General features: G+C 39.3%; 2 protein-coding genes, 1 long non-coding RNA gene and 1 pseudogene across 3 annotated transcripts in view; 1 reads left to right on the top strand and 3 right to left on the bottom strand.

The window, feature by feature from the left end:
* Positions 1–26919, bottom strand: part of LOC130138138 (TOM1-like protein 3) — a 38489-nt gene that overhangs the window by 3710 nt on the left and 7860 nt on the right. Inside the window, exons 2-6 of the mRNA XM_056311261.1 lie at positions 13925–14056; positions 12279–12357; positions 12047–12145; positions 11844–11957; positions 11708–11745 (exon numbers count right to left, since the gene is read on the bottom strand). Of these exons, the coding sequence (XP_056167236.1) occupies positions 11708–11745; positions 11844–11957; positions 12047–12145; positions 12279–12341 (314 nt within the window). The 5' untranslated portion in view covers positions 12342–12357; positions 13925–14056. The remainder of the gene's footprint in view (positions 1–11707; positions 11746–11843; positions 11958–12046; positions 12146–12278; positions 12358–13924; positions 14057–26919) is intronic.
* Positions 70–2906, bottom strand: LOC115665316 (probable disease resistance protein At5g63020; annotated as a pseudogene).
* LOC115693844 (disease resistance protein RPS5-like) overlaps positions 15124–26919 on the bottom strand; it is a 49371-nt gene continuing 37575 nt past the window's right edge. Inside the window, exon 2 of the mRNA XM_056311259.1 lies at positions 15124–15159. Coding sequence (XP_056167234.1) covers positions 15154–15159 — 6 coding nt within the window. The 3' untranslated portion in view covers positions 15124–15153. The remainder of the gene's footprint in view (positions 15160–26919) is intronic.
* On the top strand, positions 21719–23284 carry LOC130138140 (uncharacterized). The gene is made up of 3 exons (XR_008816553.1): positions 21719–21826; positions 21903–21995; positions 23100–23284. It is a non-coding gene; the product is annotated as an uncharacterized LOC130138140 (long non-coding RNA).

The following is a 26919-nucleotide window of genomic DNA, read 5'->3' as shown; positions in this document are numbered from 1 at the left end:
CTACCCCACGAGGTAGGAATCCAATCTTGGCCTTGTCCCGGGTCTCATCTTTCGCTTTACTTGCTGCCTCTTCGAATGTCAGTTCTTCTACGAGTCTCCTGTCATCCAACTGCAAAGTGACCCGGGCGGTGGGGTCCCACTCAAACTTGGCCCACCAGCGTTTGTCCCCCTCGACCACGAAGCTTCCCCTCGCGCTGCTCGAGTCCAACGGCGACTTTCTGAGACCAGGGCACTCGTATATGTGGAAGCTTACCCCCCGGGGAAAGGATAGAGTCTGGTCGCAAATGCTCGTTAGCTTGGGAAGATAGAAGAGTCGTAGGGATTCGAGACGTGAGAATAGTCCCGAAGGAGCTAATTCCTCCCTTGCAAATCCATCCCCAGTGATTTTCTCCATCGAATCGCAGGCTCCGACCGTCAGTTCCCGGAGCTTCGGAGCATGCACGAGCCAGGACAAGTCCGAAAGCCCGCAGCTGTTGACCGAAACATCAACGAGATTGGGGAAGCAAAAGTAGTTTGGCGCTCATCCTATTCCTTGAGTTATCTTCATCTCACTCGTCTCGGTACATTGAAATAAATAAAGCGTATCTAAATGCGAGAAACCGTCAGTGCTTGCTGGTGAGTAAGTTATTACGATGCTAGTAAAGTTACCATTCGTATTATCAATGCGTGCTCTCCTTATGCGTCTTCGTAAATTTGGGGATTGAAATATTTTCTGAGCAGAGGAAGACTCGCGCACAAAGATAGATAAGTCGGTGAGATGTTGCATGCACTCTAGTTCCTCTATCATCTCTTCTTCCTTCACTAAAAAACATACCTGAAAAAGTTCTTTGGACTTCCACAGGCTGAACACATTCAACGGTAAGCTTGTGATTTCCCCTATCGGAATAAGGACGTTTCTTTCCAACATATAGTCCAGTAGCAACCACCGTAAACGAGTCAAGTTCTTGATTTGCCTGGGCAACTTACGAATACGAGTGGTCGACAAGTTCAAGTATTGTAGATTAATCAAATTGCAAATCCCTTTGGGGAATGACTCAATATGTTCATTGTGGGATAGGTCCAAGACTGTCAGACGAGCTGTCATCGAGTTGAAAAAGCCTCTTGGCATGATCGTCACTTCAGTATCCCTAATAAGCAAAGTTTCAAGCTGGGAACACCTAGATGGTATTCGGTTGATATTTTGAATCCATTTTCCCCATATACATACTTTCTTTGCTTCCCCCCATTTGGAGATCATCTCCTTGGATATGTCTTCTGCGTTCTCTATCACTAGCAGTTTGTTCTCATTTTGCCCGCGGTCACGAGTAATCCAAGTCGCCATGTCACGAATGACGTCGTGCATCTTTACATACTCTCCATTTGAATCAAGCCCACTCTCCAATAGGCAAGCCCTATTTAACCTCCCCAAGACATGCTCTCCCTCATTCTGCAAACTGTATACATCACCGGTGTTTCCTAGCAAGCCCTCTCCAATCCAGAGTCCAATAAGGTTGTGCGGTCTTATGTGGTAATCCTCAGGGAAGAGACAACAGTAAAGGAAGCAAAGCTGATGGGTACTGTCTTTTAATCTATCATAACTTAATTCTAGTATGTGGTACACTTCCTCCACCATACCTGTTAGCTTGTGTGGATTTTTCTGGAGCGTTGTCAGCGCATGCTTCCACTCATGGGGATTGGCTATGCCAGCCATGGCTCGCCCGACGGTAATAAGGGCTAGTGGCAACCCTTTGCACTCTTCCGCAATGTCCTTGGCAAGTTTTGGAATTTCTGGAAGAGAATCTACGGTTGATTTGCCAACGTTGTTCTCGAACAATGCCAGGGCTTCTTCGGGCGTCAAGCACTGTACTTCGAAGATTTCGTCGGCTCCCATTTGGTGGCATACTTGCTTCAAGTGAGTTGTGAATACTACTTTGGATCGGCTCTCGAGACCAGGACAAGGAACTCCGATTTTGAAAAGGTCCAGCCTCGCCCATACATCATCAATCAACAACATGAACTTCTTCTGGGTCAAAACTTCCAATAGATGATGGACCCTCTCATCCCGGGACCATGCTTCCCAGCTCTCATCTTTAATGTTCAGCCTTTTCCTTATGGCGTCTCGAATACTATCTTCGTTCACTGGTCGGGACACCACCACCCAAATAACGACCTCGAATCCATGATTTGCGTGCGAAAGCTTCTCGTTGATCATTTTCATGAGAGTGGTCTTTCCCACACCGCCTGTTCCGTACAACCCAATCACTCCTGCTTCTTTTTCGTCCACGAGCCATTTCCACACTTCATTAAGAGAACGATCAAGCCCCACAGTCTTGTCTATAGATATCTCGAACACTAGAGGAGGAGGTGGAGGAGGCAGCGGTGACGTGAAATCGCTGAATTCTCCTTTCTTACGTTGGAGCTCTCTCGCTTCGTTGAGCAATTGATCGGCTCTTTTTCCCAATTTATAGCTCGACCAGCAGTTTCGTGGAAGACAATGACTGACACATTTGATTTGATCACGCTCCCCAGTTGCTTGAAGAACTTGATCTACTCCACCTTCAAAGTCTTGCACCTTTCCTAACCAGTTCACCACTTGATTCGTGCGCCGCGCACCTCCTCCTCCTTCTTCATGTTCCATCCTTTCCTTCACATCGTCGCGCACGGCCTTCAGGCTGTCAGTTTCGGAAAGCAACGAGTCGACATTACCTTTCAGATTATAAATGGAGCACAGAGGTTTCTCGGCCAAGCCCCAGAAGCATTTGACGAGTTCTGAAAGAGGACTCGCGCACTCCATCGATTCTTTCGGAGGTGAGAGATCGAAAAATTGAGAGCCGGCGAATGGGTGGAGTTCGATTATAGAGAGAGCCGTCTTGTAAGAGGCCGTCACGGACTCAATCGTAGTGGCCAAAAGAAATAGCAGAAAAGATTACAATGATACAAGCCAAATGGCAGACAAAAGTAAAAGCAAGTGGAAAGTAACGAATAGTACAAAACACAACTTGCTGGGCTGAATTATTGCGCATGCGGACAAAGAACTTTTTAGAAAGGTGGAGGAAGGACCGGAGTGTTGCTTACAACTTATATCTATATAAATATATAATTGCAGACGCTTCCACAAAACTCTCTAAATTGTTACGGTGCGTATTCATGAGGTTTGAATATAACGTATCTATCATGCAAGATACCACTAATCCTTGCTTCCGAGGAATTTTAGGATAATGTTAATCGTACATTGTACTATTTTTAAATACATTGATTCTTTGTTGATTAGATAGACTATTCATAGTTTCATACAAAAAGATTTTTCCTAGTACTGTTATGTAATTTCCGTAATGGAGATTAATTTTAAGGAGAAAATAAATTTTTTCGATGAGCAATAATTTTGCAATGTTTTGAATTGGCAACTTTAATTAGTAAAATTAATACCTGTGTAATAGAAAATTGTAACTTTGAAATAATTTAGCATTACTTTTACTCTCTTTTTTTGCGAGTATTTTTACTTGATCCCCTCGTCAAGTTACATGCGAATTAGCTATAGTTGTAAGGTCAAGCAATAGGTAGGGGAAGCATTAATTAACTTTTGACAAATCAAAGACTGCACATTAAAATCCATATGCATCATGCGTTTAATTATCCAAACATGCAAGATGTAGGTCATAAGTAGTAAAACAAATAGAAACATATAGCAAAGAAAAGCATTGCATAGGCACTGTTAAGTTTTATTTTAAAAAAAAACAAATTAAGAGCAACATATCGAGTTCTAGCGGTTGCTTGTGAAATAATTAGCATAACTTAATGAAGTTTAGTCACTGTGACTGGTTCAAATGACTTAAAAGGACATTTTAATACCTAAAAGCGCAGTTGAAAAGTTGAACAAGAGCCGAGATATTGTCAACATGGTACGATAAAACTTAAGATGGACAGTTATTATATACTAATCATATACTAATACGAGATACGAAGAAGTTAAATCCATGGTGCTGAAACGTTAAATTTTCCATCACGCTTCCATTTTTTTTTTTAATCTATTCTACTCTCAAATTATTTGTAAGATGCGTGGCTTAATATAGCGTACGAAATGACATTTCATGATCTTGAGGTACGATCAATTCTAGTTCACATTTTACTTGATAGATGTTGTCTCACGTATCTATTTCCAAAATAATGGACCACTTTATCTTACGATAGAAAGATTTTTTCGTTTGTGCTTGGTTGATGGGATCAGTGGCCAACTGGACAAATATCTCAATTTTTGTGGTTATACTTGCAAAACTTTTTTATGGTCCTGGCTTGCATGTATTCAGTTACTAGGGATTTATATATTTTTCTCATATGGTAAAAATTATTGCAAAAAAGGAAGAAATAAAACAGAGTTTAAAGAGTTTACACTTCCGATTCCTACACTTCAAGAGATAAATTGTTTGTAAGACGCGTAACTTAGTATCGTGTACGAAATGACATTTTATGATCTTGAGGTACAATCAATTCTCGTTCACATTTTACTTGATAGATGCTGTCCAATGTATCTATTTCCAAAATAATGGACCACTTTATCTTACGATCCAAAGATTTTTTCGTTTGTGTTTGGTTGATGGGATTAGTGGCCAATTGGACAAATATCTCAATTTTTGTGGTGCGAAACTTTTTTATGGTCCTGGCTTGCCTGTATTCAGTTACTGGGGATTTATATATTTTTCTCATATGGTAAAACTTATTGCAAACAAGGAAGAAATAAAACACAGTGTAAATAGATTACACTTCCAATCCCTACACTTTAAGATATATCATGATTGACCCCTTTATTTTCATTCGTCATGAATTCTAAGTACTGTGCTCTTCTCTAGCCACAGTATAAGTAATTTCATCAAATTTTCATTAAAAATTCGGTGAATATTTTTTAGTCAGCACTGGCGCTCAACACATGATACCTATATGTAAAAGTCTTTATAACATTTAAATATTTTGCTAATAATTTTAACTCACTACCTTGTATAGTAAAATAAAGGTTCCTCACCACAACGGTAATCGGTCTAAAGGTATAGGGCTTACTACCGAGTAGTTTGAGACCCTCTGATCATATGTTTGAATTCCCAAATCGCTCATCGGCCTCAAGGTACCTTGGTTCTTCTAGAGCATTTGTTCGATCATGCCTTGATATTGAATTACGTTAGCTCTACTCCCATTAGAAGCATGGTGGGATGGCGATGACGTGCTTACTCAAAATGAGTCATAAGTATAGCTCAAACCAAACATTTTGTCGTAGGTATAGAACTCCTATGGTAACGCCCAAGGAGATCGCTGACACTGATCGTCCATCCTCACTATTTTTACTCAAATAACCTTTAGCATGTTTCCTGATTCTAGAAATAACATAATCCACATGACATTAATAATTACGACTTTTTCAAGTAGTGGAAAAGCTAGTAATAGCGAGTGTCAACCTTTTTCTCAGTCGATTGAGCGTGAACCTTAACTCTTCAATATTTAGTAAGTAAAAATTTCATAAGTTACATTACTAATGAGTTTGTTGATACTAATTGTATAGATAGGTACGTGCAGGTGCCACGTACTAATCAATGCATTCCCAAGACATTTTTCTTTGGGCTTTGCAGTGGAAATATTAATACGAGTATTTTCAAGAAAAAACAATACACGGACTAAAATTGAATAGTTGTAAAAGTACGGGGATCAAGAGCCCAATTTATGTTCACAAGTGGTACACATAAGCACCACAAGTCGATAATTAATATCATACTCAACAAATCCTTTCAAACTTCCAATGTAAATTTGATAAAGCGGCTTAAATTGTCTCTGAAGAATAGTATTTTAAACTACAATTATAACGAAATAAAGTATACCTTCCCCCTATCCAAAAATTTCCGTATTAACCCATGAGAATTTTTTAAATATATTACAATTTATTAGGAGGATTTTTTTTTATCACCGCTAATATTGAATTCTCAATCCGAATCACCCATTTGACGTCCATACATAATACCGCCATTCGAGCATAATGGGAAATGCTAAAGAGATGAACATATGACGTGATGGCAACAATAACCCGCAACGTTTTCCTTGGCCGTGATTGGTTCCGAAATGACTACATAAAAAAATATATATCAGTTTAATCATTTCAAATATTGTCCTCGTCCGAGTAAGAGCGTTGTCAAATGCATTTTTCAAATTCCTTAAATAGAAAATATACACGGTAATAACTTTCAATTTCTACGAAGGGTGGGGATCCGTCGATGTAGCATGCATGACGCGCAATTTCCTACACTCCATCATGGTCAAAAAATGGTGTTGGCTATTCAATGCCCAAAAATCAGTGGGTTTAAACCTCCACTTTCTCGTAGATCGACACGAATCATAGTGGGGACCTAAATATCTTCATTATTGTTGAGTTGTCGTATCAATTCAAAAACTTGGCATCGATTGGAAAAACGTTAAAGCTGAGAAAGTAAAGGCGAAGGCCGGTCCTTTTGCTTTCTTGGGAGACATAAAAGTGGACGGTGGGCGGGTCCATTTTAATGGCCCTTGGAGTTTGAGCTTTGTGTCGGCAAGAGCACATTCATCCCCCTTCGTATATTCATTTATTTTTTGTTTTAAATTTACTTTTCAAGCGAAGAAGAGGAGTCTTAAAACAGTTTTTATTCACCGTTACAAAGATTAAGATGTGATCGAATGAGATAAAATAATATGTCTCATCATATAGAGGAAAAATGACAAAAAATGATTCATCAACTTTGATATGATGTAGAATATTATTCATCAACTTTAAATTTGTTCAACGTTATTCATGAACTTTTGATTTATTCAATACTGTATATGAACTTTTGGTACATATTCAATTTAGTCCCCGCACTTTATGAAAATGTTCAATATTATCCATGAATTTGAATTAACGGAAGGGCAATATTGAACATTTTCATATAGTTTAGAGACTAAATAGAACATGTAACAAAAATTCAGAGATTATATTAAATAAATTAAAAATTTGGGGACCGCATTGCATAAATTTAAAGTTCAGAGACTACATTACATATCGGGCCAAAGTTCATGAATTATTTGTGTCATTATCCCAAGAATTTACCATATACGACGATGGATATAACCAAAGACATAAAAAGAATAGATAAATTCACATTAATTACTCAAAAAATTCTCATTCGGCTTGAGTGAGATAATTGACCCCTATCACTTGGATAAATTGTCCAGGATGCCGGGCCTCTTCATGCTTATCCCAATTTGAAAATGTCACCAAACTCATGATAGAATAATTTTTATCTTGTCGAATCTTTTATCCAAGCAACCAGACGTGTCCTTAGGATCTCAACTGTTAACACGAATTGACATTGTTCGACACGTCCTTAAAAATAAATGTTGTCAAATCCAAAATAATATGAATATAAAATACACAATATTTACGTGTTCAATATGAGAATAAAATTTTGTAATGACTCAACCTAACATAACCCGAATTTAAGTACACGTGAACACGAATTTTCAACTCTCGAATGTTAGGTGGTTATTAGTTACAAACCATACACGCACTTCATCAAAATTCTTCTAAAACTTACAATGCGTTTGATTGCAGTAACGACTATTACACGATAGACCTCTTACAGGTTGATTGTCTATTAAAATATTTGCTTATAATAATAGTTATTACGGCGTGATCATATATTCTTTTTTGTTTTAATTCTCTTTTTAAGTAGGCAAGACTAGTCTTAGGATTCAATTTGATATCAATCGACATGGGTTTTGACAAGTTTATGAAAACAAAAATTGTCAAATCTAAAAATGACAAGATTTTAAAATACATAATATTTCAACAAGAGCACAAAGTTTTACCACGATGCTACAGCATATGGCATAATTTTAAGTTCGACACGAAAATACGAATTGCCAGCATTTCATGGGATGTGCCACTTTAAATTCGGTTTCTGCATGGTTGGAACTCTTTAATAGAGCCAGCTCCAAGGGGTGCTGGAGAGTGTCTCTGTAGACCTCGACTACTTCTTGTATGATATACGAATTGTCGGTCTTCCTCTAAACATATTCTGCTTGAGCCGTATCAAATGGAAAATTTTTAAGTGCACCAGGAGCACAGAGGGCCATTTACAATGACGTCCATTCGGTTGCACCGAACACTTCTCATAGGAGATTCGATATGTTCTTCATATGAGAATCTGCTAACATTAAATTCATGAAGTATAATCATGTGATGATACTTTAGTTTTTAAGAAATGAACATTGTGTGTATAAGATTCCCTATGAAAATGATCGCATATTTTTGTAAACAGGCATCATTGTACAGTTATACTGAAAACTGACATAACGATTTTATTTGGATGGGCTTAGTGGGCGCATCACGACCATCATCAGTTGAATACTTTCTCAAGTCAATGTCCAGGATTAATTGGACGCCATATAATTGTCAGACAATTCATTTATACTTTTCCTTGTACGCGTTAGCAGAAGACATGTGAACTAGAGATTGGCAATGGTGATCTCCAGTTTATTTGTTGCAAATACTTCAGCGTGGATACATGGCATGGCACTATCTCGACCTCGCATGTCATATGCATAAAATATCATCACGAATCGGTTGGAGGTAGTTAATCCGGCGACTCTACTTCCAAAGAATAGATTCACGATTGTTGTTGGATGCGAATCCATCAACTCTCAGACCTACTTGTATTTGCTGTCCCGTCCATAATATGATGAATTAGACACACACGCTTTATGGAAAAGGAGTGAGATCTCTTTAAAAATTATTAATAAATTTAAATACTAAATTTATTCATTGTAAAATTGATACATCTTTCCATTTTTTTTCCTTCCCTTTTTTCCTTTTCCCTCTTTTCATCCTCGACTTTCTCTGCGCGTCCGCGTGGTCAAATTAGGCTGTGACACCAGATTGGAGGTTGCCCCGCCTCGGAAGACTTGGGGCCACTGCCCAGGTGAGTTGCCCTGACGTTGTTTGCTTGGGGGTGGGTGGAGGACGAGGAATGACAGTGGAGTGCGACAATTGTGGTAGCTAGAGGCGCTGCGAAACATCGACCATGCCAGGGCGCCGCACGATGTCCAAGCACCACCAGTGCGGCCTCATAACGGTGGTCTCTCTCTCTCTCTCTCTCTCTCTCTCTCTCTCTCTCTCTCCATCTTCTCAATATCAACAAGGTAGTCTTTGAAGGCGAAATGCCTATAAATTTGGAAGCACCACCGTCGAGCCTCCACATCTAGGGGCAACCGCATCGATCGGCTCAATTACGGTGGAGGAGACGCCAAGCTTTGCTAGAAAGGAAGCTAATTGCAAATGCAACCATGGTAGAGAGAGAGAGAGAGAGAGAGAGAGAGAGAGAGAGAGAGAGAGAGAGAGAGAGAGAGAGAGAGAGAGAGAGAGAGAGAGGTTGGTATTTGGGATTTGATCGCGATTTTATTGGGTGTCATGAAGATTAAAGTAAAGTGAAAACATGTTTCAATCTTGTGAATGAGATAACATATCAAAACGTTACATGAAATAGATGATCGAGAATCATTTCGTTCATTTTGTTCCCAAAATGATTCCATGAGATTTGGAAGGCCGTCTCCTCCTAGTTTAATCAAGCTTGATGTAATACGATTTAAAATAGAAATTTGCAAATGAATTGAAGGCAGAGACAGCTACTAAACCTTTACTCATCTATTCACATTCATTGAAATTGCTCCCTTCGTGGCTTTCCTCGTCTTTTCATTTACTTTCCCACAATCCCAAATTATCAAACGAATTAATGAAATCAAGTTGATTAAACTTCGTTTTTTGGCACCCGTGTAGCGCGTGCTTTAAAACTAGTCTTCTCAAATTAAATTAGAAATGTAACCAAATATTTTTGTCGATAAAATAATTAAATCGAAGCATGGCATAATTAATCATCTTATTTTAGTAAGATTTGGGCTTTCGAATGAAAATTGTTTGAATTCAACATGTATTGACAATATAACAAGACTCATGCTAGGTTGAAGATATTTTTTAGAGTTTTTATATAATTGGCCTTGTTGCGATGATAAATTAACAACCATTCCACAAAGTAAATGCAAAAAGACCGGTAAATATTCTCTACCATGCTGGGCCTGGCAATTGATGTCTCAATCAGAACTCAATCATTAGAGGGAAATTACCACGAAAGTTCTATACCTATGACACTTGTGCCAATTCAATCCTAAACCTTTTAATTTGGTCAATTTGGCCAATTTAGTCTTAAATCATATGACAATTTCTCAATTCAGTTCTAAACATTTCAGTTGTGCCAATTTAAGTGTGATCCTCATTTAAACAACATAAGCAATTCACACTTTTACTGCTTTTGCGAGCAAGCAGTTGGTTTCCATAGAGATTGCTGGAAAGTTCCAATTCTAAGCTCCGGTAGCAAGTCCGGCACGGATCTTATCAATGAAATTCATTACTCAAAACACCAATCTCAATTGACAAGGCGAACGGTGGAATTGTTCTTAAGAACTTGTCTGTACATGCATAAACGATGACTATAAATTTCAATATTTCCTAGGAGCATGATGGATAAAAAAATCGGAAGAAGGCGTGATTAACGTGGCTTATCATATAAACCGACTAAAGAGGGGTGAAAGCCACAGAAGTTAACAGCTTGGAACTAATGGCAGAAGTCAATTTCACAGTTGTTTTAAGGGAAAAATTCAGTCAACCTACCTTTGGAAATAATCAACTTCAAAAGGTTACTAGATGAGGTTACCATTTACCAGTACGTGCGAGTCAGATACTTCCTTTCGCGAGAGTAAAAGAGAGGAAGGGCACTTGGGAGCTGTCGACTCGTGGGACCAGCAGGCACAAGATCCTCTTGGAAGACAAATCTAATCAGCAGTAATGCCCCATACACTGTAAGCAAAAAAGAAGTACATAAACCTTAATTACACGAGTCCCTCCCTCGAAATCAAACACAAAATGAGCGAGAACCAATCTGGAATCATGCTTAAAAGGTGTAATGTCATAAGATTTTCCTACTTCGAATTTTCCCAAACCGGCTATTGCTGCTTCCAATTATAGCACCGAGATGGTGGGGATCGAATTTGAGAAACTCCGCGCACAATTTCGAACAAAATCAGAACAAACAACAGGTACTTGCGACAGTTTTTAAGAGACTCACCGAAAAAGGCGGCGTTCCAAGGCTAATTAAATGAGATACTTTGTTCATCTCTGTCGCAAACAGCACGGCATCCTCAACATACCCAAACCCACTAACGGGTGACCATAACATCGCATCATAATTTATAAAAGAGGAGCAATGTACCTCCGATTTCAAAAAAGCCATCCTCCCACATAAGGGTGCTGAAGTGACATAGAACTTACTAAAAGGGGAGATCAATTCAAGTTCTTACTGAGAACCTATTGCATCCTCTTTGTCACACTCATATACCAAGCTTAAGATCTAAACTATGCCCCGTTAGATCAATTTCAGTAAAACTAATCATCAGCTCAACAGACAATGATATGCTTTCTAAGGGACATAATGCTAGCTAGAAAATTAAGGTCCTCCAATTAAGTTCATCTTTTAATGGAAGTTTCCAAGCAAGCTAAGTATACAGACTCATATCACCAACAGCTGCAAAAAGATTTAAACAGACAATGATATGTTTATGTTAATTTCAGCACTGCCGAATGCTGAGGCAGAATGAACTCCATGAGATTGGAGCGGAGTGAAAAATGGTACACTCTTTTCTTTCTCGGGGTGGAAAGCGAACTCCAGCAGTCTGTCAATGGTCATAGAGGAATCATATTAAGAAAAAGCAACATAGGATCGTACTAGAGGTCTAGACAAACGAATCAGCAGAAAGATCTCTGAGGATACCTTCAACTCATTGTATGCAGAATAGTATTGAGGATACCTTCCCCTTGGTCCCCCTACAGCTTCTCGCCATGTATCTATCAATGCCAATGACTTCTCCATCACATTAAAATCTGGCTGCACAGAGCATGTAGAAACAGCAAATGACAATCCAATAAATGAACAGATTCAGAATAAAAGTCAATCATGGGGCATAGAGTAGGCACCTTTTTGAACACCATTCTAACCATTTCCTGTAGGATATCAAACTCAATAGTATTCTGAAATACACTATTGCCACAGTTTTTGCTAAGAGTCTCCATCACCTACTTGAAATTGATAACCAAATATTTTAGCAAAGTGATAGCCACCTCTTGTAGCCATTTAGAAGAAAGAAAAGAAGAGAGCAACTGGATCCAGAACTACGCACATATATAGAAAGCAGAGCATGATACTGACATAGAGGATCAGAAGCTGTATTTTTGGATCTTTATTGCCCAGGCGCTTCTTAAGGATCTTCATCACCTCCTTTACCTTCCTACAGAAGTTAAACCAATTCAGCGACTAAACCAATATCTTTGACGAAGAAATAACATGTAAGGAACCAGCAAAAAAGTAGTTGCACAATACAATAACTTCATTACTAAGATCCATGACATCTTGGAAGTTGGAATACCCCCAGTCTTTTTTCTTCTCTTATGGAAAGTACAAGTAAAACTACACTAATAAAATAATTTTGAAGAACGAAGCTGCTAAATGTTTTAACAACGCATAAGGACTATGCTATTGAGTATTGAGGGTGCTAACATGTACAGATCAATGCTCTCTCCAACATGTATGATTGCCTATCAAACTCCATATGTAAAAAAATAGGGACAGCAAATAGCAGCATATTTCTCCAGCTTGTTGGCCATATGATTTATGTCATAATTTATCTCCCTCTTTCGTGTGAACACTCCAAGATAGATTTTAGAGATAATTGATACATACATACATACATACATACATACATACATACATACATATTTTTTTGATATAGAAGCATCTCAGTAATTGTGAATTTTCAAGCATGAATATGAAGTTTTAATCATCATTTGGAAGTACAATCATACTCCCTGCAATTGAGAAACAATATTCAAATTCAGCAAGTTACATAACATGTTTCAGCATGACATTCATGTCTTTATATTATAGTGATAGATGATAGTAAAAAAATGCATAGCATGTTTGGGATAAGGGTTATTTGTTTTCAGTAGCCTTCAACTTATTACGCAACTTTTGTATCTCGACATCCCACCTCGCACTTTTTTTTTTCCATTTTTTCAGGTAAGAAGTAGCATTATCTTAAAACTGGGTCAGTCACACAATGCTTTTGTTGCTCTTTAGTAAAGAACAAAAAGTTAATTGAATCACCCCAAGGATTTACATTTCTAAATAAATTCATGATTCATAAGCTGTGTAAAGTTGGACTCCTTGGAATTTCTGGAAGGGTAAATTAAAGAGTCCATCAAAGACAGAGAGGCCGATGGATCACATTGTTACAAACAGCAACGGACCAGCAATACTTAGTTCCAAAATCGAATATTCCAGGATGTATTCATCTAAGCATTTAGAAAGAGAGAGAGAGAGAGAGAGAGAGAGAGAGAGAGTCTTTCAATTACAGGAATTATCACGGTACATTTCCGGATTCCTAAGATATGTTTGTCATAGGTTGATTCGGTTCAACAATTCAAACGGAAACATATTAAAGGAACTCCAGAAAAGGGGCCGAGAGAAAATTCAGCCCCTCCATTGGTAGTAAATCAAAGAAAACCTGAGCAACTTCAAACATCCAAAACTAAGCCATGCCACCACGCCAATGCTTATAAAAAATCACAAGTCTGCCCATTGGGGGGCTTCTATCAAGACAGATTTCTCAGTATACTAACAAGCCATCCCAATCGTTACTGGTACAATCAAAATCAACTTTCCCCATACAAAGACACTTTCAAGCTTCAAATTGCTGTAGGATCCAGCTAACAACTAACAGGGTCAAGCGATTATGCAAAATTCCAAATCAAAATATCGAAAGAGAAGAAAAAAAGGGAGGACATAGGAATACCTACCCTGGGTATCGTATAGTTCAATGTTAATACCCCATTCAGGGCCAATCAACAGATCACCCGTCGTCCTCTCGGCACAATCTACTGCATCCATAGCCTCTGCCTCTTTACTTCAAGGTTATCTTGCAAGTATTCCTGACGAGATCGACCCATCCAAGATGTCAATTAATATGAATTCAAATTCCATAAAAATACAAGCTAAAGTTAAAAGATACCTGCTACTAAGATTTGATCAAGGAGGAGCCAAAAGATCACAATTTTTTTTTTCTGAAAGAGTTGAATTTAAATTTGGCCACTTCAGTAATGGGAACTTTTTTGGAAATTTCCATCAATGAAGGATCAGCCACTGCCCAGCCTTCTACCACCGAAGGAAGGATCCCCATCCGCGAAAAAAAAAACCGAGTCAAAGGGCTTGGACCTTCAAAGGAAATGTCAAAGGGGAGGGAAGTTGCGCTCCCAAGAAACAGCTGAGCGAGCTTTTATCAAGGACGATTGCGAGACGCTGCGAATCCAGTGCGACCACCCGGTGCACGAAAGCGCCTAACTCCTAAACCCAACTGCAAAGCGACAACGGATAACTCCACCACAACCTGCCCTTGTTCGCATCGGGGCTGGGGGGCGAGAGAGAGAGAGAGACGGGGGACACGGTGGTGGTGGTGGAGTGCGACGGTGGGTATGGCAGCTATAGAAGCGCCGCGAGGCATCATCGACCATGTCAGGGTATCGGTGGTTGCCGGGGGGCTCAATCGCATCAGAGAGCTCAATCGCATCGGAGGAGGAGACGCCAAAGCCTTGCCAAGAGAGAAAGGGAAGCCCAAATAATCATCACGGACACAATTATTATTATTATTAAAAAATAAATAAATAAATAAGCGATGAGAAATTTGTCAAAATTTAATTAATTTAAAAAAAAAGGACGAGAGACGGTGATCTTAAATCCAAATTGTGGGAGGGACGGGTTTATTTATTGAATTGGGCCCTTGCAATTGCAGCCGTTGCAGTTGGAAGATACAAACGAGAGGTGAGGTTACAGAGAGAGAGAGAGATGCTTATTTGCTGCTGTGGTCGTTTTTGTTTTCCCTTCATCTTCATTTTAACACCACCCCATCCCCACATTACAGGAATCCCAACACCAGAAAATTACATAACTATGGAAAGACAAACGAAGCCGCTTTTTTTTTTATTATAAAAAAAAACAACAATATTAAACTTATCAGCCTCAACTCACTCACTCACTCGGCCCCCCACGAGGTAGGAATCTAATCTGGGGTATATACCAATGCATGCCTTTCACTTTACGCACCGCCTCTGCGAATGTCATTTCTTCTTCGAGGTCTATGCCAGGCAACTGCAAAGTGACCCGGGCAGTGGGGTCCCACTCAAACCCGGCCCACCAGTCTTTTTCTGCTACGACCACGAAGCTTCCGCTCGCGCTGCTCGAGTCCAACGGCAACTTTCTTAGACCAGGGCACTTGTCTATGTCGAAGCTTAGCCCATGGGGAAAGGATAGAGCCTGGTCGCAAATGCTCGTTAGTTTTGGAAGTTCGACGAGTCGTAGGGATTTGAGACGTGAGAATAGTCCCGAATCAGCTAATTCCTCCCTTGCAAATCCATCCCCAATGATTCTCTCCATCGAATTGCAGAATACGACCGTCAGCTTCCGGAGCTTCGGAGCATGCACGAGCCAGGACAAGTCCGAAAGCCCGCAGTTGTTGACCCAAACATCAACGAGATTGGGGAAGCAAGAGCAGTTTGGTGCTTGTCCTATTCCTTGAGTTATCTTTATCTCACTCAGCTTGGTAAACTGAAGTAGATAAAGCGTCTCTAAATGCGAGAAACCGTCAATGCTTGCTGGTGAGTAAGTTATTACAATGCTAGTCAAGTTACCATTCCTATTAACAATGTACGCTCTCCTTATGCGTCTCCGTAAATTTAGGGATTGGAATATTTTCTGAGCAGAGGAAGACTCGCGCACGCTGATAGATAAGTCGGTGAGATGTTGCATGCACTCTAGTTCCTCCATCGTCTCTTCTTCCTTCACTAAACAACATTCCGATTGAGGATTTTCTTCCTTCACTAAATTACATTCCGTATGAGGATTATCGGACTCCCACAGGCTGAACACATTCAACGGTAAGCTTGTGATTGCCCCTGTCGGAATAAAGATGTTTCTTTCCAACATATTGTCCAGTAGCAACCACCGTAAACGAGTCAAGTTCTTGATTTCTTTGGGTAATTCACTAATATCAGTGGCCGACAAGTTCAAGTACTGTAGATTAATCAGATTGCAAATCCCTTCGGGGAATGACTTGATATGTTTGTTGTTGGACAAGTTCAGGACCGCCAGACAAGTCGTCATCGAGTTGAAAAATCCACTTGGCAAGATAGTTACTCTTGTTTCCCTTACAAACAAAGTTTCAAGCTGGGAACACCTGAATGGTATTTGGTCGATTTTCCGAATCCATTCTCCCCATATAGATACTTTCTTTGCTTCCCCACATTTGGAGATCACGGACATGTCTTCTTCTCTCTCTATCACTAGCAACTTGCTCTCCCTTTGCCCATGGTCACGAGCGATCCACGTCGCCATGTCGCGGATGACATCGTGCATCTTTACGTACTCTCTTCTGCCGTCATGCCCACTCTCCAATAGGCAAGCCCTATTTAACCTCCCCAAGACATGCTCTCCCTCATTACGCAAACTGTATACATCACCGGTGTTTCCTAACAAGCCCTCTCCAATCCAGAGTCCAATAAGGACGTGCGGTCTTATGTGGTAATCCTCAGGGAAGAGACAACAGTAAAGGAAGCAACGCTGAAGAGTAGAGTCATTTAATTTATCATAACTGAACTCTAATATGCGGTACACTTCTTCCTCCATACCTGATAACTTGTATGGATTTTTCTTGAGCTTTGTCAGAGCATCCTTCCACTCGTGGGGTTTGTCTATGCCGGCCATGGCTCGCCCGACGGTAATAAGGGCTAGTGGCAACCCTTCGCACTCTTGGACAATGTCCTTGGCGAGGTCTTGAATTTCTGGATGAGAATTTGCAATCGATTTGCCGACGTTGTTCTCGAATAATACCAGGGCTTCTTTGGTAGTCAAGCATTGTACTTTGAAGGAGGTATTGTCGGCTCCCATTTGGCTGCATACTTCCTTCGATCGAGTCGTGAATACTACTTTGGATCCGTTCTCAAAAACAGGATCAGAAACTCCGATTTTGGAAAGGTCCAGTCTCGCCCATACATCATCAATCAACAATACAAACTTCTTCCGGGTTAAAACTTCCCACAAATAATGGACCCTCTCATCCGGGGACCATCCTTTCCAGCTCTCGTCTTTAATGCCCAGCCTTTTCCTCATAGCGTCTCGAATGCTATCTTCATTCACTTGCTTGGACACCACCACCCAAATAACGATATCGAATCCAGGATTTGCGTGCGAAAGCTTCTTGTTGATCATTTTCATGAGGGTGGTCTTTCCCACACCACCTGGTCCGTACAACCCAATCACTCTTGCTGGTTTTTCGTCCACGAGCCATTTCCACACTTTATTAAGGGAATTGTCAAGCCCCACTATCTCGTCCACAGGTATGTTAATTACTGAAGGGGAAGGCAACGGCATCGTCAGAATGCCAAATTGTCCTTCCTCGGTTTGGAGGTTTGACGCTTCAATGAGCATTCGATCGACTGTTTCCCCCAATTGATAACTCGACCAGCAGTGCCGTGGAAGACAACGACTGAGACATTTGATTCGGTCACGCTCCTCGGCTTCTTGAAGAACTTGATCGACTCGACCTTCAAATTTTTGCATGCTGCCTAACCAGCTCGCCACTTGATTCGTGCGCTGCACACCTCCTCCATCTTCTTCACATTTCACCCTTGCTTTCACATCTTCGCTCTTGGCCTTCAGGTTGGCAGTTGCGGAATTCAACGAGTCGACATTATCTTTCAGATTATAAATGGAGCACAGAGGTTTCCTGGCCAAGCCCCATAAACATTTGACGAGATCTGAAAGAGGATTTGCGCACTCCATCGATTCTTTCGGAGGTGAGAGATCGAAAAATTGAGAGCCGGCAAATGGGTAGAGTTCGATTATAGAGAGAACCGTCTTGTAAGATGCCGTTACAGACTCAATCATAGAGGCAAAAAGTAATGGCAGACAATATTACAACGATACAAGCCAAATGGCAGACATAAGTACAAGCAAGCGGAAAGTAACGAATTTTCCAGCAAAAAAAAAAGCGGAAAGTAACGAATGGTGGAAAACACAACTTAGTGGGCTGAATTATTGCGCATGCGGACAAACAACTTTTTAGAAAGGTGGATGAAGGAAGTAGAGTGCTGCCTACTACTTCTCTCTATACAATTACCTACTTTTCCACAAAACACTCTAAATTGTTACCATGCATATTCATGAGGTTTGAATATCTTTCATGCAAGATACCACTGATCCTTGCTTCCGAGCAATTTTACGATAATGTTAATCATACATTGTACTATTTTTAAATACACTGATTCTTTGTTGATTAGATAGATTATTCATAGTTTTATACAAAAAGATTTTTCCTAGCACTGTTATGTAATTTCCGTAATGGAGATTACTTTTAAGGAGAAAATAAATTTTTTCAATGGGCAATAATTTTGCAATTTTTTGAATAGGCAACTTTAATTTGTAAAATTAATACCTGTGTAATAGAAAATTGTAACTTTTTGAAATAATTTAGCATTACTTTTACTCTTTTTTTGCGAGTCATTTTACTTGATCCACTCGTCCAGTTACATGCGAATTAGCTATAGTTGTAACGTCAAGCAATAGGTAGGTGAAGCATTAACTTTTGACAAATCAAAGACTGCACATTAAAATCCGTATGCATCATGCATTTAATTATCCAAGCATGCAAGGTATAGGTCATAAGTAGTAAAACAAATAGAAGCAGATAGCAAAGAACAGCATTGCATAGGCATTGTTAAGTTGTATTAAAAAGAACAGATCAATAATTTTCTCGAAGGCTGAAATCTAAAAATGTCGGGTAGATGAAACCATATGCTAATTCTTTTTAATCCCAAAAATGAAGCTACTTATTACTCATTTCGTTTGAAAAAAATACATGTAACATGCGTAAGTCTAGTATTCTTGTTTAAACTTAAAAGGGTCTCTCCATAGATTCAACGCGTGAAATGCGAGATGCAATTGTTCATGCATGCTTTTTGGTCAACAGTCGTATCCATGAGTTTTTATAATTTTGGCCAACCTGTCACCCATGTGCTACTATTCTATTATAAAAGAAAAATTGAGGACAGAGGATGGCGAAACTCGATACGCATTAATATTATAGTTATCACTATTATTATTATTATACAAGAAAAGAGGAAAGTCCGAGTGTTACATAATTATCCTCCTAACGAAACTAGATCCAATCTAATCACTTATCAATAAAAGAAGTAAATTAGGACCATTTCCATAAGAAGAACAAACAAAAGTGGCACTCAATTAAGAAGACTATATGTAAACAAATTTATATATACTAAGCTCCCATTACTTTGCCGTCCCACTCATCTATGTTCAAAATAATGGACCACTTTATCTTATAATCAAAAGATCTTTTCTTCTGTGTTTGGTCGATTGGATCAGTGGCCAACTGGACAAATACTTAATGTTTGTCGTTATCCACCCAAAACTTTTTAATGTTCCTGGCTTGAATGTAATTGGTGATTGGAAAGCGGGCCAACGGGTGGAATTCGACAGTAAGAGAGCATCTTGACCTAGCACAGACTCGACAATAGAGGCCAAAACTACAGTGATCCAAGCCCAAAGCAAGTAGCACACCAAGGACAGACCTCGTCGATATCGGCCGCAACCAACGTTCATGTGAAAGCTAACTGGCATCGGTGGTCCCCCAACCTAAACTATTACCCGCAGCAACGTGACCGAAACGACAAAACACCAACTGCCCTGCAACGTATAGAGAAAAGACCTTTTAAAGGCGTGAATGATAATATTTTTCTTTCTTGATCCTATTTCTGATTAAAAATAAAAAAAATTATTTTTCTTTTTCAGACGAGTTTTTGAGCAAAAAGTAGTGTTTGATAACGACACAAAATTTTTGTTTCCACCGGTCGATGAGCAGCGATGGATGGTCGGCAAGTGGCGGTGGCGGCGAACGGCCAGGGAGCGGCAGTGGCGGGCGGCCGACGAGCGGCGGTGATGGCGGCGGGCGACGGTGGACGACCGACCGACGAGTGGTGACGGACAGTCGGCTGGCGAGCGGTGACGAACGACATGCTGGCGAGCGACTGTGGCGGCAGATGGTCAGTTGGCGAGCGGCGAGGGACGGCATGCCGGCGAGCATCGGCAACGGGCGGTGATGGCAGACGGCTGGCTAGTGGGCAGCGGTAGGCGACAAGGGTGAGCAATAAAAGATAGTTGTTATTTCTTTTTCTGTGTTAGATATAGAAAAGTAGACAATTTTAATTTCTCATTTCTGTTCCAAATCTATTTCGAAGCCTAAATTTGTCCCAAAAATAAAACAATGAAATTATTTTATCAAACGGATTTCTGTTCTAAACCTGTTCGCAAAAACAAAAGAAATAGGGAAACAAAATAGTTATCATTCGTACCCTAAGTTTCTCCCGAGGATGCTTCTTGGTCTTGGGCCCTTAGGGGGTCTCTAATAGGTTATTTGGATTGGCATTTTCTTTTTCTTCCTCTTACGCCGGATTTGTCTTTGACTACGAAGTACCTTAATCGAAAGTCATGATTTAGTATTTTGTAGAAGGAGATAGATTTTGTGGCGATTCCGAACATGATATATCAAAAGAGTGAGTAGAAAAGTCACTAGTATGCCTCAAAATCGTACTAATTTTGTGTGTAGCCATTTGCTTATATTTACCTCTATGTAAAAATAGTATTACAGACTCTCCCACAAAACTCTCTAAATTGTTACCATGTGTGTTCTTTTTTTTTTTTTTTGATCAGAAGAACCATATTCATACAATTCTCATGACTTAGCTTGCGAGTACAATGGCAAAGCATCGACACAAAGTAGACTCTCAAGATCGGGAGGGGGGTAAAAATAGTATTACATGTGTGTTCTTATATTTACCTCTATGTAAAAATAGTATTACAGACTCTCCCACAAAACTCTCTAAATTGTTACCATGTGTGTTCTTTTTTTTTTTTTTGATCAGAAGAACCATATTCATACAATTCTCATGACTTAGCTTGCGAGTACAATGGCAAAGCATCGACACAAAGTAGACTCTCAAGATCGGGAGGGGGGTAAAGTTTCCAATTCTGTGGCAGAACATTTTTTCTTTGAGCCTTCACTATTCAGTCTGCCACTTTGTTGGACTCTCTATTACAAAAGGCCAACTTAATATCTGTAAAATTTTTCAATAGATCTTTGGCTTTCAAGATAAGCACATGTATATCCCACTTGAAATAATCTACACATGTGACGGCTTTAACCAAGTCTAAATTATCCGACTCTAGTAGAAGGCAATCCTTTGCCCGTTCAGAGCAGAAGATTGGCGTTTCTAGAAGAGCACTGACCTCGGCTCGAGCTGCAGAGTCGGCCCTCACTGTTTTTTCAAAACCATCTACCATTCTTCCATAGCTATCTCGCATCACAGCAGCTACTGCCCCCGATGTTGAACGTTTCAATAAAGGAAGCATCAATATTGATCTTCAGGACTCCCTGTTGCGGATTTCGCCATATTTGAGGTAAGTGTTGGCCTTCAATAGCTTTTCCTTTTCCTAAATTGCTTTTTCGTGCTTCATTTTGCTTCAACTGAGCTGAATTCACCAGCTGATTTGGGTTTGGTTTCAGTCTTCGGAATATGAAATTGTTCCTTGATTTCCAAATAAGCCAAAGGACAGTCGCAAGTAGCTCAAAAGTTATAGTTGTGATGCTAAAATTCCAGAGCCGTTCTTCAATTCTTGGGAGACCTTGATTGGGAAACTTGATTTGCAGTGAAGGATTGGACCAGACTTGTTTCGTCCATGGACAGAGGAGAAAAAGATGCTCAATAGTTTCGGGATGTTGGTGACATAGCTCACACATCGGTTCTGGTACAATACTTCGTCTGTATAGATTTACCTTTGTTGGTAATGCATTTTGACATATCGCCCATAGGAAAAATCTGGTCTTCGGTTCTGTGTTTGCCTTCCAAATTTTTATCCACAATGCTTCGGGGGTTTGATATGAAGAAGAAGCCTGATTTGGGTTTGGTTTCATTGCAAGGTCTCTGTTTCTATTATAGCCACTCTTAACTGTATAGGATCCTGATTTGGTATTTAACCAAACCAGATTGTCTTTAGTGTCATGTGACCTCAATGGGATTGCAAGAATTTCATCGACAATCTGTTCATCAAAAAGCTGCTGTACCATCGATTCATTCCAATTCGACTCCTCCTGCAAAATTAACTCAGCTACCCTCTTAGGCTCCTCACGATTAGGTGGACCCCCAATAACTCCCCTATGAAGCCATTTGTCTTCTCTAATGTTAATCTATTCCCCATTGCGCACAGACCACATAATGGAATGATGGATAGATGCTCTCCCCATCAGAACACTAAGCTACCCCCATGATGGACGAGTCCCTTTCCCTGCATGCTAGAAATCACAATTAGGGAAATACAGCCCTTTCAATACTTGAGTCCATAATGAGGAAGGGTTTTGGGTAATTCGCCATGCTTGTTTTCCCAACATAGCCCCATTAAAAGCCATTAGATCCCTGAATCCAAGTCCTCCACTATCATTTCTTCGTTTCAGAACATCCCATTTCCTCCAATGTAGTCCAGCTTGTGTTTCACCATTTTTCCACCAAAAAGATGCAATTTTCTTTTCAATTGCTCTGCAAATGGAGACGGGGATTTTAAAGATAGACATAACATATTGGGGTAGTGCTTGCACCACTGCTTTGAGGAATATTTCTTTTCCAGCTTTTGACATTAGATTTTCCTTCCAACCTGCTAGTTTCGTGTTTACTCTTGCTAGTATCCAAGCAAACATATGTTTTTTTTATGCCCCCCAGTCTGAAGGGATCCCTAGGTACTTCCCCGTCTTCTCTAATTCTGGAACTCTAAGCTCATATGACATATTCTGTCTCAAACTCTGTGGACAATCCTTGCTGAAATATACCCCTGACTTGTTTAAGTTTATTGATTGCCCAGACGCAAAACAATATTGATTCAAAATAGCTGCAACATTCTGGCATTCCATAATCGTTCCATCGAGGAAAAAGATTGAGTCGTCTGCAAACAAGAGGTGAGATAGCGTGGGGCAGAATCTATTCAGCTTGATCCCCTTTATACTTCCATCCTCCATTGCCTTTTTCATCAAAAAAGATAACACATTACCCACCAAGATGAACAAATAGGGGGAGAGGGGATCACCTTGTCTAATTCCTTTTGTTGGTTGAAAATAGGGTAGAGGCTCTCCATTTAGCTTGACACTAAAGGACATAGTAGAGACACATTGCATAATCCACTTCACCCATTGATCACTAAAACCCATCTTCCCCATGCAAGCTTCCAAAAAATCCCATTCAACTCTGTCATAAGCTTTTTGCATATCAAGTTTAAGCACTGCTTGAAACTTTGGTTTTCTCTTTCTGATTCTCAACTGATGTAGCACCTCTTGGACAATTAAGATGTTATCCTGAATTTGTCTTCCACTCATGAAGGCACTTTGCTCAATAGAAATTAAGTTTGGCAAGCATATTTTCAATCGGTTTGCCAAGACTTTTGATATAATCTTGTACGCAAAGTTACACAAGCTTATGGGGCGAAATTGTTCCAGTTTTTCCGGGTTTGGGATCTTTGGAACGAGGGATTTATATGTTCTGTTCAACTCTGAGTTGAGATACCCTGAGCGAAAAAAAGTTTTGTACCTCCCTGAAAACTGATTGTTGTAGCTCTTTCCAGTTATGCTGAAAAAACTAGCCATTTAAACCATCGGGTCCTGGGGCTTTTGTAGATCCAACTGGTAGACTGCTTCAGTTACTTCTTCTAGTGTCACTGGCTTTGTTAACATCTAGTTCATGTCCTCCCCTACTAGACAAGGATAGTCCTCCAGTGTTGGCTGGAAATTTCGAGGGCCGACTGTTTGAAAAAGGTTGCTGAAGAATTGAGATGTGTGCTACTTTAGTTGAGTTATATCATGAACCCATTCCCCTTCTTCATTTTTTAACATGGAGATTTTGTTCCTCGGTCTCCTCTGAATTGTTGTGGCGTGAAAAAATTTAGTGTTTTTGTCTCCCCATTTGAGCCAATTTACTCTCGATCTCATACCCCAATACATCTCCTCTTGTCTCCACATCTTCTCGATTTCATTTTTCAGAAACTCCACCCTCTCTCTGTCCCAATGCAAGTGTTGGTTGTTGGAGATATCCTGAAGCTCTCTCTTTAAAAGGTCTATTTTCTTCTTTCCATTGGAGAACTTTGTGTTGCTCCATTTAGATAGAGCCAATGATACTACTTTCAGCCTCTTCAGCAGATCTTCATTCATCAATTCTTCCGAGTGCCAGACTTTTTTAATGATGTTTCCACATTCCTCATCTTCCAGCCAAAAAACCTCAAATTTAAAGTCTTTTTTCCTTTTCACTAACTCGGGAAAGAGAGATAACAAAATAGGACTATGGTTTGACCCTATTGCCGGCAATGCATATGCTTCAGCGTTAAATTAGATTAAATCACAGATAATCACAAACTGGTACACTTGTAACAAACTGAGGGTAAAACATAAAACTAGTACATTAGGCAAATGACTTGTGCCATTTAACAAAGTAATTTAACAATAAAATTTAAAGGAAATAAACTGAGGGTAAATTTATCACAGGTATACCAATTTGGGGTTTTTGATTGTCAAAAAATTAGTTTGGGGTAAGATTGTCACATATGTACCAATTTGAGGTTTTTCGTAGTATTAACCATATTTTTATATGCATTAATTCTTTATTAATTAGATAGATTATTCATAATTTTATACAAAAAGATTTTTCCTAACCTTGTTATGTAATTTTCGTAATGGAGATTAATTTTAAGGAGAAAATAATTTTTTTTCAAGGGGCAATAATTTTGCAATATTTTGAATTGGCAACTTTAATTAGTAAAATTAATACCTGCTAATAGAAAATTGTAAATTTCAAATAATTGAGCATTATCTTTCCTTTTTTTTTTGCGAGTATTTTTACTTGATCCACTCATCTTAGTTACATGTGAATTAGCCATAATTATAAGGTCAAGCAATAGGTAGGTTTACCATTAACTTTTGACAAATCAAAGACTACACATAAAAATCCATATGCATCATGCATTTAATTATCCAAACATGCAAGATATAGGTCATAAGAAGTAAAACAAATAGCAAAGAAAAGCATTGCATAGGCATAGTTTAGTTCTATTAAATAGTAACATATAGAGTTCCAGCGGTTGCTTGCGCAACAATTAGTATATACTTAATAAAGTTTAGTCATTGTGACCGGTTAAAATTACTCAAAAGGACATTTTAATATTTAAAAGCGCAGTTGAAAAGTTGGATAGGATAAAACTTAAGACGTATTGTCGTTGTATACTAATCACACACTATTACGAGACAAGTAGAAGTTATACCCATGGTGCTGAAACGTTAAATTTTCCATCACACTTCCATTATTTATTTATTGTTCTCTTAGATTGTTTGTAAGATGCATGGCTTAATATCATGTACAAACTGACATTTTATAATCTTGAGGTAGAATCAATTCTCTTGTTCACATTTTACTTGATAGATCTGTTAAGAAGACAGTATGTAAACAGATCAGTGTATAGACGATCCCATTACAAATGCTGTCCCACATATCTATTTCCAAAATAATGGACCACTTTATCTTATAATCGAAAGATTTTTTCTCGTGTTTGGTTGATGGGATGAGTGGTCAACTGGACAAATATCCAATTTTTGTGGTTATTTGATGGTCCTGGCTTGCATGTATTCGTTTTTTTATTGGTCGGAGCTTGCATGTATTCAGTTACTGGGAAATTATATATATTTTTTATATAGTGGTTTCTTAACGCAAACAAGGAATATAAAATACAGTGTAAAGAGATTACACTTCTGATCACTACACTTTAAGAGATATCATGATTGGCCCCTTTATTTTCATTTGTCATAAGTTTTAATTACCGTGCTCTTCTCTAACCACAGTATAAGTAATTTCGTCAAATTTTCATTCCAAAATCCAGTGAAAATTTTTTAGTCAGCACTCGCCCTCAACATGTGGTACCTATATGTAAAAGTCTTTGTGATAGTTAAATCTTTTGCTAATAACTTTAACTCTCTACATTTGTATAGTAAAATAAAGGTTCCTCCCCCACAACGGTAGTTGGTCTAGAGGTATGGGGCTTACTCCCAAGAGGTTTGAGACCCTCTGATCTTATGTTTGTATCCCCAAATCTCTCATCGGCCTTAAGGTACCTTGGTTATTTTGGAGCATTGGTTCGATCATGCCTTGATATTGGATAATCCCTACTCTACTCCCACTAAAATCATGGTGGGACAGCGATGACGTGCTTGCTCAAAATGAGTAATAGATATGGCTCAAACCAAATATTCTGTCGCGGGTATGGAACTCATATGATAATACCCAAGAGGGTCGCTGATGCTGGTGGCCCCTTCCCACCCTTTTTACTCAAATGACCTGTAGCATATTTCTTGACTCTAGAAATGACAATAACCCACGTGAAATTAATGATAGTGACTTTATCAAGTAGTGAAAAGGCAGAAAATAGCGAGTGTCAACCTTAACTCTTCAATAATGAGTAAGTAATTACATTACTACTGAGTTTGTTGATACTAATCGTAGAGATTGGTAAGTGCAGGTGTCACGTACTAATCAACGGATTCACTAGACATTTTGGTCAGGCGTTGCAGTGGAAATATTAAGACAAGTACTTTCAAGAAAAAAGAATACACGGGCTAAAATTGAATAATTGTAAAATTACGGTGATCAAG

The sequence above is a fragment of the Syzygium oleosum genome, unplaced genomic scaffold (genome assembly GCF_021117445.2).
Source record: "Syzygium oleosum isolate NSW1041296 unplaced genomic scaffold, Sole_v2.1 Sole_v2.05, whole genome shotgun sequence".
Lineage (NCBI taxonomy): Eukaryota > Viridiplantae > Streptophyta > Magnoliopsida > Myrtales > Myrtaceae > Syzygium > Syzygium oleosum.
This window is presented reverse-complemented; position numbering and strand designations above follow the sequence as displayed.